The sequence below is a fragment of the Crinia signifera genome, chromosome 9 (genome assembly GCF_055691185.1).
Source record: "Crinia signifera chromosome 9, ASM5569118v1, whole genome shotgun sequence".
Taxonomy (NCBI): domain Eukaryota; kingdom Metazoa; phylum Chordata; class Amphibia; order Anura; family Myobatrachidae; genus Crinia; species Crinia signifera.
Genome location: NC_139225.1, coordinates 19,236,017 through 19,251,702, shown reverse-complemented (window position 1 = coordinate 19,251,702; position 15,686 = coordinate 19,236,017). Strand labels below are relative to the sequence as shown.

Genomic DNA, 15,686 nt, shown 5'->3' with positions numbered 1-15,686 from the left:
CTGCCTAACTAACACCTCCAACTTACGGCTGCCTAACTAACACCTCCAACTCACGGCTGCCTAACTAACACCTCCAACTCACGGCTGCCTAACTAACACCTCCAACTCACGGCTGCCTAACTAACACCCCCAACTCACAGCTGCCTAACTAACACCTCCAACTCACGGCTGCCTAACTAACACCTCCAACTCACGGCTGCCTAACTAACACCTGCAACTCACGGCTGCCTGACTAACACCTCCAACTCACGGCTGCCTAACTAACACCTCCAACTCACGGCTGCCTAACTAACACCTCCAACTCACGGCTGCCTAACTAACACCTGCAACTCATGGCTTAGTAAATGTCCCCCATATAATACACCTAATCCACTCACTTGGCAGATATATCGCTGTGTATGGGATCAGTATCTCGGATGATTCATTTCTCTGAGCCCAGTGAGATAACAGGTCCTCTCTGCCATTGCTCCTTCTGTCCTCCAGAAACCACATTCCCATCCACCATGAGCAGAGAGGCAGAGAAGAGCGAGGAATCAAAGACGTCCGTTCTGATTGGCTGCTTGGTGGCAATAATCCTCCTGTTGGTCATCATCATAGTCCTGATTCTGTGGAAACAATACATACAGAAGAGACTGGAAAAGGTAAAATGCCCCGACCTTGGCATCCTGAATCACAGACTGATTTACACTCCATAGTGCCATGTTGCGTACAAGGTTTGTCCCCCTACCCCTTCTTCACGCGTAACAGGATGCCCCTGGGTTATATAAAGAAATCCCCCTAAAACTCTGCTGGTTATATGTTGCTTATGTATAAGGACACTAATTACCGAGCACCGAGGTTACATCAGTGTCCGGGGCAGCTGGGGCACCACCACCTGGTTGTTATTTGTCCCATTTCCCAGATAAGGGTAATCCGGAGCCTCATGATATGTCATTTATTCTCTGTGCCGATAGAATAATGAGATCCGTTATATAGACTTTTATCATTTACGACATTGGTCCGCAATTCTCATTTATCAAATGTATATTTGTGTCCATATCCCGAAAAACACCCGTTTTGGGGGGGTTAGCCACAAATATTAAGAACCCCCTACATGTGTGAAGGAAAGATTGCAGCAAGTATCTCCTATACCCGCTGTGATCCCCCCATTGCCACAAGCAGCCATATCCCCAAAAGCTTTGCATTCCGGTTACAGGCAGCTCATTGGCTGGCCCAGGTAGAACCCCCCCTCACAAGTGGGTGCTGAGCCATTTGCCAGCCCAGGTAGAACCCTCCCCAGAAGTGGGTGCTGAGCCATTGGCCAGCCCAGGTAGAACCCTCCCCAGAAGTGGGTGCTGAGCCATTGGCCGGCCCAGGTAGAACCCTCCCCAGAAGTGGGTGCTGAGCCATTGGCCGGCCCAGGTAGAACCCTCCCCAGAAGTGGGTGCTGAGTCATTGGCTTGCCCAGGTAGAACCCACCCCAGAAGTGGGTGCTGAGCCATTGGCCGGCCCAGGTAGAACCTTCCCCAGAAGTGGGTGCTGAGCCATTGGCCGGCCCAGGTAGAACCCTCCCCAGAAGTGGGCGCTGAGCAGCATCGGAGCCCTTGGCCCTGCGTCTGCAGATTCATGCATGCCACCAATAGGAATGCAATCTGCAATGAGGTCTGGGTCGTACAATCCTGCCTAGACTATGCGGTTCATCATAAATGTGCCCCTAAAACTATATACAATTATTATACCCCTTTTCCACTGGACATGGATTTTTGTTGTGATAACCCGGGAGAGCTCCATTATCTTAGGTCCAGTGATCCTGGAATCCAACTCAGCCAGGTTCCAGTGCTGTGTAAACGGGTAAGATGGGTTGATGCAACCCACAACACGTTTAGTACATAGGGAGAGATGGCACTTGGAGAGGATCTCCAAGTGGCGACACTGGTGATGCATGCAGACATGCAGTGATGTCACTGACCTGGCCAGAACCATCTTAACATATGGACTTAAGGGGCAGCTGCCCAAGGGCCCCCTAATTCTAGGGACCTTCCAGCAGGGGCAGATTGGTCTGTGAGAATCTGCCTACTGATCTTCTGGGAGGCAGTGGAGAATATCAGAGAGGCCACAAATCAGAGCCCAGCCTGCAGCCAGACAGTGAATGGCTGTCAGCTTGCTGATTGGATGGCTGGAGCACTCTACCAATCAGAGTGTTGACAGACATTCAGTGTAAGGAAGCAAGTGGAAATATGGTGCAGGACTGATTGGTTCCTGTTAATGGGTGCATTGCTTTGCCCAGGGCCTACAATAATGTTAAAATGGCCCTGAACCTGGCAATAATCCGGGTACAACCCAGCATTTCAATTTAAAAGTGTTAACGAACGACCATTTTTGCCCATTCTTCAGCTTTTGGGAGCAAATGGTTGATTGTCATTGGCTCCCATACATAACCGGATTATCACTTCAACCAGAAGGATTGGACAGAGAATCTTATAGTGTGTATCCAACATAACAGTTCAGATTTTAAGGATATCCAGGCTTGAGCAGCGATGGTTAAACCAAAATAACTGAGGCATTCATTAAGTCACCTGTGGCTATCCTGAAAACCTGGACTATTATCATGTCTTTATGTCTTGAGGACTGAGGTTGGGAAACCCCGTACTGCAGTATACTGTATGTAAAATGACTCAATCTGTCCTTCGTACAGATAAAAAAAGATAATGGGCAATTTTGTAGACTTTTGCGATTTTTTTTTTTTTGTGGCTGCAAAAAACGGCCGAATTCGCATGTTTTCTGAAAATCGCACGTTTAATAGGATGCGAATTGCCGTAAAAAAATCACACTTTTTGCCACGAAAATTGCATTGTTAACTGTTGATTTTTTTTCTCACACTTCAATTTGCATCCAGATGTTTTCCCATGATAAAGTATACAACTCACAAATTTAATAGGGTGCGATTTTTGGTAAAGGTTAACAAAAATAAAAAAATTCGCCAGGATCTGACTGGCGAATTGGACAGAACCATGCACAGATTACTGAGTCTTAAAAAATTTGTAAAATTTAAAATTATAAAAAAAAGCCATCTCCCCTCCCACTGACTGCGGGGTGAGCCGGCTTCCTCCTCGCTAATGACAGTGGGATTCATGGAGATGCTTTCAGCTAATCGGGGCTGAGGGCTTGTATAACGCTGTGACAGCCACAGTCACGGGCTGACCAGCCACGGTGCCCTGGGGGACCTTACGGAAAAAGTGTCCCCCGGCTGTGGCATGACACCGCAGGCTGTTGGAGCCCGGTGCCAGTTCCAAAACATGGGGGACCCCCAGGTTTTTTGCCCCCCCCCCCATATTTTTCAAACCGGGACCGGTCCAACAGTTCGGGGCTGGTTTCAGAAATACGGGGGACCCCTACACTTTTTGTCCCCTGTATTTTTGGAACCAGGTCTGTCTCAATGTGCCCGGGCTGGTTATGCACATGTCCTCAAATTCGCACATTTTCTTGACTAAAATTCGCACATTTTCATGACTAAAAATCGCACCATATCGCATTGTTGTTGCGAATTCGCATCTCATTTGCATCAGTTGAATTCTTCTAAAAAAAAATGCGATAAGGTGCGATTTCGGAACTTTACTAAAAATCGCATCCTATGAAATCTCACCCAAAATGTCATTTTTAAAAATCCTTTTTGCTAGATGGATATAAGATAATCAGTCACCCAGGACATGTCCTGTTTGGGCAGCAGCAACGTAACCCAATTCTGATCTACTTCCGTCCTTCAGGCTCCACGGCGGATCCTGGAAGAAGACGCAACCGTCCGCCTGTCCTTCTACAGCTACACCATCGGCAATAACAACCAGACCCAGATCCACCAGTCCAACCCCACCTACGAGAGGATCTTCCCCCTCGATCTGGACTATCAGCAGCCGACCAAGCCCCTGAGGAAGCTCCCAGAACTATCCCAGAGCGCCGAGGATTCAGGTGAGGGAGATGGTCCTAGTTCTAGTGACCGGCACTCCAGCACCAATAACTTATAGATAGGGGCCCCTGGTACCATCTAAGCTGAGGGGCCCTAACCGTGCAAGCACCAGTGCAGATGTTTAATAGATAGCAGCGATGTTCTATATCCCGGGATCCTCATGGGAGGGCTGTGCAGTGATGTCATCACACAGTGCTCCTATGAGCTCTTAGGCAAGCAGTACACAAGATCAACAGTTAAAGGTAAACAGTGCTTAAGGTCAACAGGTAAAATAAGGTCGACGTGGTCAAAGTCGACATGACAATGGTTGAGACAAATTGCTGGTGTTTTTTTCAAGTTTTTTCCCCAGTTTTGCTTGATTTGCTATCCACGTGGACTATGACTGGGAATAGTAACCTGCGGCGAGGCACCTCGCTAAAAAAAAAAAAAGAGCGGTGAGCGATGCGTGCCCGTGAGGGTTCACGCTTCCACTGATTATGCTTAGATATATTTAATCATATACAATGTCACTTAAAAAAAAAACATGAAAAAAAACCTTATGTTGACCCTTTTTGTCCTGTAGGCTTTTTGACCCTTCGATCTTTTGTACCTGTCAATCTTACACGCTGTTTTCCTTTTACCTATTGACTTTTTTGACTGTCGACCTTATAACACTGTCGACTTAATGCATGTCGACCATATTGGACCGACCTAACGGCTGCCCATGTAGACAGAGCAGATCTTCTCGACCGCACCCTAGAACTGAATTTATGTCTCCCATGTGTATTTGCAGCCTGCAGCGGAGACTACGCGGAGCCAGACCTGACAAAGTCCACACCGCACCAAGGCTTCCAGAACAGCGTCCCGCACTACGCCGAGACTGACATTGTCAATCTCCAGGGGGCGACCGGAAACAACATGTACGCCGTGCCGGCCCTCACCGTGGACTCGCTCACCAAGAAGGACATCAGCGTCGGAGAGTTCCCCCGCAACCAGTTACGGCTGAAGGAGAAGCTTGGGGAGGGGCAGTTTGGGGAGGTAGGTGACACTGGCGGGGTGCATTGATTTACAGGTTCTTTACAGGTTCGGCGTAGTAACTAGGACAGAATTTTTTGGGAGACGATTATGATGCAAAAATAAATAATTGCTTACCGGGTCCCATTGCCCCAGTAATAACGTGACACCCCCCACCCCATCTGTTATTTTTCTCCTGAGATGTTAATGGTGCGCAGTACATTATTTCAGCCTGCGGGTGTCACTGTTGCACTTATTATCAATGGAAAGTATTTGGCCAACAGCTACAGCTCCCCCGGGATGCGGTCATTTGGTCTACAGGCTACAGCATGATGGTCGACAGTCATTAGGTCGACACCATTAGGTCGACATGGGTCTAGGTCGACATGGGTCTAGGTCGACATGATTCTAGGTCGAAAGGTCATTAGTTTGACAGGTCGTTAGTTCGACAATGCTTAGGTCGACAGTCAAAATGTCGACATGGGGTTTCTCACCGTTTTTTGAGCCGACATGTGCCGACAAGCAGTATTTCATGCCCTACCATCCACTAGGGCATGGTGGGAGAATAAAATAGTGTGTCGAGCGCAGCGAGGCACCGTGCCTGATGCATTGCGAGCTATGCGAGGGGATGCGGTGCACTTGAAACTGTGTCCATGTTGACTGTGTTGACATTCAGGTAAAAAAACAGTGAAAAACCCTGTCGACCTTTTGACTGTCGACATAGACATTGTCGAACTAGTGACCTTTCAACCTAAAACCATGTCGACCTAGATCCATGTCGACCTTTTCCCATGTGGACCTAATGACTGTCGACCATCATGCTGTAGACCAACTGATCCCAACCCACTCCCCCATATACAATGCATTAAACAGCGACATCTGTACAGAATATAAACAGGTACATTTACTAAGATGGGAGTTCTGTTGAAGATTCTGCTGTTGCCCATAGCAACTAATAATTCTACTTCTAACTTGTTTAGCACCTTCTATAAAATAATAAATGGAATCTGATTGGGCCTGATTCGGAGATGGTCACAGCGGGGTGACTCTCTGATTCTGCGCATGTCTCTCTGCTACACCGCCCATACATCCAGATAGCGTGCACTGGCGCAGGATTCATGGTGCGACAGACACCCCGATCTAACAGCGGGCGTCTAGGTCCTCGCACATTCGGACACAGACACGGTCATAGCTGCGTCTAACTTAGAGGTATATTTACTAAATGTTGATTTGGGTCGATGGCGATCGGTATAGAATCCGTATTAATCGATGTTGGGCTTCCAGAGCTAAAACACACATTTATTAACATTTAAAAATGAAAAAGTCATCTGTGAGTAAATGTGTTTTAGCCCTGCAAGCCCAACATCGATTAAGATCGGTTTAAATCGACCAACATCGAACAAAACTGACCTTAGTTAATATACAGCTTAGAATGAGTCCCGTCTGTGTAGACATGCGGTCATTGTGAGGCAGAAAGACGCACTTACGCACACGGATTCACAGGGTGAGTCTAAGTGCACCACCCCCATAGAGCACGCACTTATATACACCCACTCCAATACCCCACAGATGCCCTGCAATGGCTTATTACTGCCCGCGTGTAACAGGCCACTCCTACTGGGGTAATTACCGCTGAGGTAGTAACGACAGTCACGCGTCTGCTGCAGCTACAAATGGAATCTTAGCCATATTTATAACCAGTTACTCATTTTTCCATTACTGGTATTACATTACCTGAACAAACACAGTTTTTGAGCGCTGATTGGTAATTATAATGCACTGCAGCTGCTCTATAAGGGGGATACCTAGACCCCTTCAAATTGAAAGAACAAACTAAAAAAAGAAGATTTGAGCAGCGCTTGTGCAAAATAATATAACATTTTTTATTAAAATACAGTGTTAATACTGTTGTGGCCAGCAACAAAGACAAGACTCACACACATGAAACATACAATTCCCCTGTATTATACTAGATTAGAAGGGTTAGATGCATGCATGCTGTTCTTGTGACAAGTTAGTATTTGCAGATTTTTGTATCCAACTTGATGATAATAAAAGTCACAGTCCCCCACTCATGTGCACATATTTAGTGGTTTTTAGTAGGTTAGTATATACTTGCAGATGGGGGTTCGGCTGCCAGTCCCCAATGATTTTCCCCGACCGCTGGTACTATATCCAGATTGCTGCGGTCCTATCAAGGAACAAACACTGGTGCCGGTCTTGGTGCTGCCAGAACGTTTCCCCGTACCTCTCTACGCGTTTCTCCGCCTATTCTTACGATCAGCGGCTTCCTCAGGAGATGGATAATTGCTGTTGCACTCGTGTGCTCATTTATAGCGGTCACATCCGTTTCCGCCCACCGTCCGTTGCGTCGCCGGGTCAAGCCTCGTTCTGAAGGCTGAACAGCGTCACACGCTGTAGCCCCGGCGCGTCGTGCGTATCACGCCTGGATTCACGCTGGGTTTAGTTGCCCTTTTCTTGTAATACAGCTATGTTTCACCATATAGACCAGACATTACCCATAATGCCTTAATCTGTAGTTCAACTCTAATTTAGATGTATTTCCGCATGCATATAGTTAGTCCATAGATACCAGATAGTTATCTTTGCGTGTCATGCTGCTAATCTTGCGTTCCATTTTGCAGGAAAAAACGGACATCGGGTGTTATTTGCCTTTTTAGCAGCTTTATCCAAATTAGTTTGTGGGGATTAGTTATAACATTCAACTACAATCATTCATTCTAAAAATATTCATTCTAAAAAAAGCGAGATATGTCTGACACTTTCTACTGTAAATTCATGGAAATTATATCATAATACAATAAAATCACAAATTAATAGAAATCAGTATGGAACGATCATAATCTATGAGGATATGTATATATAAGGAAAAAAAGGGGGGGAGAGAGACATAGTGAAAAATTACACATCGTGGACCGGGCAGATACCCAAGTCTTATTTTATCTCATCTCAAAAACCTTTTTTATTAGGTCCCCACATTCATGCATATGCTTTTAACTTTTTACTATTTTCCTTTCATAGAATAAAATAATCAAGTTCTAGTGGGACACTTATATCAAATGCTATATACTCACAAAGAGACATCACATACCAATGAAATATAGTGGTCGGATCACAATTTTAACAATATACAATACATTACAATCCCCCCCACTTATTTAATAAACCCCTCCCCCCAAAGAAATATATTAAATAAGTGGGGGGGATTGTAATGTATTGTATATTGTTAAAATTGTGATCCGACCACTATATTTCATTGGTATGTGATGTCTCTTTGTGAGTATATAGCATTTGATATAAGTGTCCCACTAGAACTTGATTATTTTATTCTATGAAAGGAAAATAGTAAAAAGTTAAAAGCATATGCATGAATGTGGGGACCTAATAAAAAAGGTTTTTGAGATGAGATAAAATAAGACTTGGGTATCTGCCCGGTCCACGATGTGTAATTTTTCACTATCTCTCCCCCCCTTTTTTTCCTTATATATACATATCCTCATAGATTATGATCGTTCCATACTGATTTCTATTAATTTGTGATTTTATTGTATTATGATATAATTTCCATGAATTTACAGTAGAAAGTGTCAGACATATCTCGCTTTTTTTAGAATGAATATTTTTAGAATGAATGATTGTAGTTGAATGTTATAACTAATCCCCACAAACTAATTTGGATAAAGCTGCTAAAAAGGCAAATAACACCCGATGTCCGTTTTTTCCTGCAAAATGGAACGCAAGATTAGCAGCATGACACGCAAAGATAACTATCTGGTATCTATGGACTAACTATATGCATGCGGAAATACATCTAAATTAGAGTTGAACTACAGATTAAGGCATTATGGGTAATGTCTAGTCTATATGGTGAAACATAGCTGTATTACAAGAAAAGGGCAACTAAACCCAGCGTGAATCCAGGCGTGATACGCACGACGCGCCGGGGCTACAGCGTGTGACGCTGTTCAGCCTTCAGAACGAGGCTTGACCCGGCGACGCAACGGACGGTGGGCGGAAACGGATGTGACCGCTATAAATGAGCACACGAGTGCAACAGCAATTATCCATCTCCTGAGGAAGCCGCTGATCGTAAGAATAGGCGGAGAAACGCGTAGAGAGGTACGGGGAAACGTTCTGGCAGCACCAAGACCGGCACCAGTGTTTGTTCCTTGATAGGACCGCAGCAATCTGGATATAGTACCAGCGGTCGGGGAAAATCATTGGGGACTGGCAGCCGAACCCCCATCTGCAAGTATATACTAACCTACTAAAAACCACTAAATATGTGCACATGAGTGGGGGACTGTGACTTTTATTATCATCAAGTTGGATACAAAAATCTGCAAATACTAACTTGTCACAAGAACAGCATGCATGCATCTAACCCTTCTAATCTAGTATAATACAGGGGAATTGTATGTTTCATGTGTGTGAGTCTTGTCTTTGTTGCTGGCCACAACAGTATTAACACTGTATTTTAATAAAAAATTTTATATTATTTTGCACAAGCGCTGCTCAAATCTTCTTTTTTTAGTTTGTTATTACATTACCTGCCTGATACTCACCTTCCTCGTGTCCTGTTCCAGGTTCACCTGTGTGAGGTGGAGGGGCTAGAAGACTTCCTGGAAACGTCCGCGAGGGGCTGCGGTAACCAGCCCGTCCTGGTGGCCGTGAAGATGCTGCGAGCGAACGTCACCAAAACCGCCAGGTGCGTCATTTACGCTTTCGGAATAATGAGAAGCGTCCTGTTCTCTTGGTTGAACTGCAATTGTACACAGAGCCGAGTGTCTGTCTGCAATGGCACAGGTGATGGGTTTGAATCCCGGGGGTGGCAGCATCTTGAAATGTAACAATGGACAGTGTGACTGGATAACAAAGAGCTCTCAAGTTAAGTTCATGGATGTTGTCCCGGTATTAAAGAAGGAAGGGGTGGGGGGAAGGAGACTGGGCGGTCAGGAGATGTTGGGCTTCAAAGAGAAGGGAAGCAATAAGTGAAATAACTTAAAACAGAAAATTAACAAGTGCTGCCAACAGCGACCCCTACCCTGCAGCGCCATGTGCGGTGGTACACGCCACACCACCCTAGTTATGGCCCTGAATGAACCCAATACTAGAGTTAACTGTGAAAAAATAAATAAACTTGAAGAGATAAAGGCAGATTATCAATCAGTCATAATCTTGTTATCACTCGTTACAGATTATAACTGGTGCTTTAGCCAGTTAGTTCCCAACTGTCAATTTTCAGACACATGATCTTAACTGAACACATGGCAGTTAGGAGCTGATCTGTAACGAGTGATAACAGGAATATCACTCGTTGATAAATACGTCCCACAGCTTTGTGTTTTATAAGGGGCGTTAAGGAGCATTCTTAATATCCCCCCTCTTTCTCTCACCTAGAAATGACTTTTTGAAAGAAATCAAGATCATTTCCCGACTCAAGCATCCGAACATCATCCGCTTGTTGGGGGTCTGTGTCCGGGATGACCCCCTTTGTATGATAACAGAATACATGGAGAACGGGGACCTCAACCAGTTCCTGTCCCAGAGAGAGATCCGCAGCCAGTTCACCACTGCCAACAACATCCCGTCTGTCAGGTGAGCGGGGGGGGGGGGGGGGGGGGGAGGGGGGTCCCAGGGGGATGGGGGGCATTGTTCTTGGGTGGGAACAATTAACTCCTATCTTTCCCGACCATCGAGTGTGAGATTCATGTTCTGTTCAGTGTCTAGGTCAGCCCTAAAAGGTCAACATCAATAAAGGTTGACTCGGGTAAAAAAGGTCAACCAAATGCATGTTGGGGCGAGAACATTGGGCGACGTGGTTGCAGGGCTCTGGCATCATAGGACAGCACAAGCGCATTGACTGTCAGAAGGCTGCAGTGTCCTCCCATGATCTTGCTCAGGTCTGACATCGCTATTGCTCTCTGTTATCTCTTCACGCAGCCTGCACAACCTCTTGTACATGAGCACGCAGATCGCCTCCGGGATGAAGTATCTGGCCTCGCTGAACTTCGTACACAGAGACCTGGCGACGCGGAACTGCCTGATGGGGAACAACCACACCATTAAAATAGCGGATTTCGGTATGAGCCGGAATTTATACAGCGGGGACTATTACCGCATCCAGGGCCGGGCGGTGTTGCCTATACGCTGGATGGCATGGGAAAGTATCCTCTTAGTAAGTTGCTGGCTTCGGTTCCTGAGCTGGGCTGTACTGCCATATACTAACGTGTCCATTGCTCGTCTGCCATATACTAACCTAGCTCTGTACCCGCAGGGAAAGTTCACCACATCCAGCGACGTCTGGGCTTTTGGGGTCACCTTGTGGGAGATGTTCACGCTGTGTAAAGAACAACCCTACAGTGTTCTATCAGATGAGCAGATCATAGAGAATACGGGGGAGTTCTTCCGGGACCAAGGGCGACAGGTAAGGACCTCACCCAAGGAGCAGATGCCCAGAGCTAGATTCTGTGTAAATTCAGCATGATGGCTCAAGCTCAGATAGTTATTGTCAGGGAAAGGAAATAACTTTGGACAGCCGCCATTAGACAGCTGTAACATTACTTTGGACAGCCGCCATTAGACAGCTGTAACATAACTTTGGACAGCCGCCATTAGACAGCTGTAACATAACTTTGGATAGTCGCCATTAGACAGCTGTAACATAACTTTTGACAGCTACCTTAGACAGCTGTAACTTAACTTTGGATGAGTGCCGGACGGGATCCCGACAGTCATTTACCCGACGTCGGGATCCCGACTGTTAAAACACAGACAGCCGGGTTCCAGACGGCCACCGACTATTCTCCCTCGTGGGGGTCCACCGTGCCCGCAGCGTGGCGAGTGCAGCGAGCCCACAAGGGGCGTTGTTGCGCTCGCCACGCTGTCTGAGTCCGGCCAGTCGGGATCCCAATGTCGGGCTAATGACTGTCGGGATCCCGACTGTCGGAACCATATACCACACCCATTTGGATAGCCGCAATTAAACAGCTGTAACATAACGTTGGACAGCCGCCATTAGACAGCTGTAACATAACTTTGGATAGCCGCCATTAGACAGCTATAACATTACTTTGGATAGCCGCCATTAGACAGCTGTAACATAACGTTGGACAGCCGCCATTAGACAGCTGTAACATTACTTTGGATAGCTGCCATTAGACAGCTGTAACATAACATTGGACAGCCGCCATTAGACAGCTGTAACATTACTTTGGATAGCCACCATTAGACAGCTGTAGCATTACTTTGGACAGCCACCATTAGACAGCTGTAACATAACGTTGGATAGCCGCCATTAGACAGCTGTAACATTACTTTGGATAGCCACCATTAGACAGCTGTAGCATTACTTTGGACAGCCACCATTAGACAGCTGTAACATAACTTTGGAGACCACTGGTCATTGCTCTGCGGTCATGATGATGGGCCTATTTTTATTTGGTGTCCTGGAGCTGTAATCCCGTCTGCTCCATTGTTAGTCTGGCACTGGAGTCAGATCAGGTCATGAAGACTCATATATTGTACTTTGTGTCCCTGTGCAGATCTATCTCTCCCAGACTCCTCTCTGCCCCAGCCCCATCTTTGACCTGATGATGAAATGCTGGAACAGGGACATCAACGACCGACCTACGTTTGACACCATCCACCAATTCCTGATAGAGCAACTGGATTCCATTGTGTAACCTGTGACAGAACAGTCCGGAAAACACGGAACCTGGAGAGGCCGGTTCTTGCTGTTCCCATCTCATCTGGAGCTAGACTGGACTTGACCTTAGTTTTCTAGATGTAGACGTAGAAGGACCAAGAGACAATGTTCTCCTGTGGCGCTGGTTGACTTCCCGGGGCCCCACCAGACATTTTGGCCCGTTAAAGGGTTCCGGCCCCCTGTAGTTGACACAGCTGACCCAGGGAGGGGGTGAAGATGCAAGGCTGCACCTCCCTAGAAGGGGAGAAACCAGCTGGGATCGAGGACTGGAAATAAAGATTTGAGAAGTAGGACAGTTTTCCACTAAAATGTGCCACTGTATATACACACACACACACACACACACACACGTGTACAGGGGGGGAGGGGGGGTTGCTAATATGTGAGGGGAAGCCAGTGCGGCAATGACAGCCAGTGGTCAATGCCACCACCCTAGAAAGCCACCATCATGCATGAACACAGGACAGTTAGGAAACCCTCATAAAGACTGCACAGCCACAACGTAAATCTAACGGAGCCCTATTCCCAAAATTTTATATCCCCCGTTGTGTTTTTATAATGTAAATAAGACTTTTTATATTACTTCGATACTTAATTAACTTTGCCAGTAGAGTCAATAGACATTGTTTATGTGGTTGTCCCACAGTCCCCTTAACTCCTCCCCCAGCATTCAGTCCTATCCAATGGTATCCTCCGCCCACAGTACTGTTAGATGTAGGTGTGGCCTAGTAACTGGGGCGGATCTGGTGACCTCATAAGTGATAATAGAAACCTGTATCTACTGTACTATAGGGTATCCTGCATACAAGGCAATAATAAAGGGAATTTCGGAGGGTAATCCTGGCTTTAGCATACCACTGTTGTCCCGAAGGACTATCTTTGCTGTAGTTGTACAGATGGGGTAATAAATGACTAACACTTATTTGTAACCTGGTGCAAACAGCACAAATGTGGTTTAACGGATGGCAACCAATAAGATATTAGCTTTCAAGTCTAACCTGCACTAGACTGACCCCTGACAAAGCTGATATCCGATTGGTGGCTGGTCTTTGTAGCATACATGTGCTTTTTTTACACCATGTAAATAAATTACACTTTAAATAGTTATTATTAAATGGATATTTTTTATTTTGTTTATGTCTTTTCTTAGTTTTCTAGTTAGTTCAGTGAAATAATGTGTTTTTATGTAATGACTGCAAAGGTTTCTTCTTATAAACCGTACAGGGCGAGTTACTGGGCGACGATGTAGGACGGGGGGCTGGGTACAGATGGGCGCTGCGCAGAAGTCTCCGAGATAGGATTAATTCTAAACGTTGGGTCAAAAAGTGAATTAAAATAATTCTTGTCTGGCAATCATATCTCTATTCCTGCATTCCACTGTAGTATATAATAGGGGGGTTTTACACTTACAGACACCCCCTCTGTAATGCATCACGCACCACCCGGGGACCCCCATGCCCTGCACACCTCGGGAACGGCTTCTGGACCATATGTCGACAGCCAATAAGTCGTTGGTCGACACACATTGGGTCATCATAAAATGTTTTTTTTTTTTTTTGCCATCCAAATGAACTACGAGTGGGAATAGTAACACACAAAATGAAAAAAAAAAAAATAGTGTCAACCTTTTTTGTGTGTAGACCATTCCCCCATTGACCTTCTGCGTGCATTGTACTTTTGTGCCTGTCGACCGTTTGTGGTTGCTGCCTTTTTCATGTCGACATAGCGACCCCAGCGAACGTGGACTTTCACGGTGGCTATACAAGGGGGTTGGGAAGTTAAGTGGGCGGCGTTTTTTTTAGTAATTACATTAAATTCCATCTCTGTTATCTCAGTGCACACTCCCAGTGGTGACCTTCAGTAGGAAAACCCTGCAAAGGGGAGTGGTCTACTGGATTTGGGGCGTGGTTACTTAAATGGGGGGCGTGGCTAATTGGACCAGAATGTGATATCCCTTTCAGCCAATCCTCTATAGCATCAGGGTGACTTTCTTCGCCTGGGATGTAGCACAACTGCTCTCTAATTACTAAATCCTTCTGTCCTGCGTCCTTGCGCGCAGTGAGTCAAAGCCGCAGCCAATCGGCAGCTGAGCACGGGCAGAGCCGGCCCCGTTTTCTGGGAGTGGCTGCGCCCTTACTGAGTTTTGGCAAAGAAAATGTCAGAGATCCGTTAACAAAATGTTTGAAGTTCCCTTTACTGTAAATGCGGGCGCGGTATATGAGATCGGCACCTGAAAAAGGTTGGCGCTGCCGGCGCGGTACAGAGAGGGCGCCCCCCGCGGATGCTAGTTTTGCAATACATAATAAATACGTTTGACTTTGCATATCATTGAAATACTCGATCCAACGTCTCCATGGTTACCCCGCTTGTGTCTTCTCACTTTTATTGTTGGTGTAAATCCTTTGTTTTCCTCCCACACTGGATTCTTATTTGTTGTTGTCTTACACGTGAATGTTATAGGGTCATTTAAATGGTAGAGAATAAAATGTGTTCTGACCTGGAGAGGTGGCGGGCGGGCGGGCAGGGTCTGTGTCCTGTTATACTGTACTACTGTCACTCTGTACATAATCTGTATTTACCTGTAGCCAGACTGGACTGAAGTGCAATGAAATCTGTATTGCCAAATAAATGAGCCTGATCTGTAGACATGGTGGTCTTGGTCTGCGTCTTATTAAGCCCTTCTGCACGGCGCCATTGCACCCCACTGTCATTTTACCAAACGATTGACAGTTGGGAGCTGAATGCATGACAGCTAGGAGCCGCACACACAACAGCTGGAAGTTGAACACGTGATAGCGGGGAGCGGAACATCTCAGTTGTGCCGTATCCGAGGCTGCATTGTCTTATCTGACCATGGCCTCTCATGCCTGCTGTGACTGTGCGTCTGGTAATGCAGACATTCACGCTGACACGCCTCCACTCATAACACGCCCACTGAGTGGACCCTACTCTATACCACACAGTCACACTCACCACCTAGGAACGCCCAATTGCCTTTATGATACCATATAAATCAATTGCAAC

The 15,686-nt window shown here is 46.2% G+C and overlaps 1 protein-coding gene across 6 annotated transcripts in view; it reads left to right on the top strand.

Moving 5' to 3' along the window:
* Nucleotides 1-15,308, top strand: part of LOC146037266 (discoidin domain-containing receptor 2-like) — an 88,071-nt gene extending 72,763 nt beyond the window's left edge. For all 6 annotated transcript variants that reach the window (XM_083161299.1, XM_083161294.1, XM_083161298.1 and 3 more), the window contains 8 exons: nucleotides 484-641; nucleotides 3,744-3,942; nucleotides 4,713-4,957; nucleotides 9,541-9,662; nucleotides 10,355-10,552; nucleotides 10,898-11,132; nucleotides 11,232-11,381; nucleotides 12,499-15,308. In XM_083161299.1, the coding sequence (XP_083017425.1) occupies nucleotides 484-641; nucleotides 3,744-3,942; nucleotides 4,713-4,957; nucleotides 9,541-9,662; nucleotides 10,355-10,552; nucleotides 10,898-11,132; nucleotides 11,232-11,381; nucleotides 12,499-12,639 (1,448 nt within the window). In that variant the 3' untranslated portion in view covers nucleotides 12,640-15,308. The remainder of the gene's footprint in view (nucleotides 1-483; nucleotides 642-3,743; nucleotides 3,943-4,712; nucleotides 4,958-9,540; nucleotides 9,663-10,354; nucleotides 10,553-10,897; nucleotides 11,133-11,231; nucleotides 11,382-12,498) is intronic.
* Nucleotides 15,309-15,686: the final 378 nt, after the last annotated feature.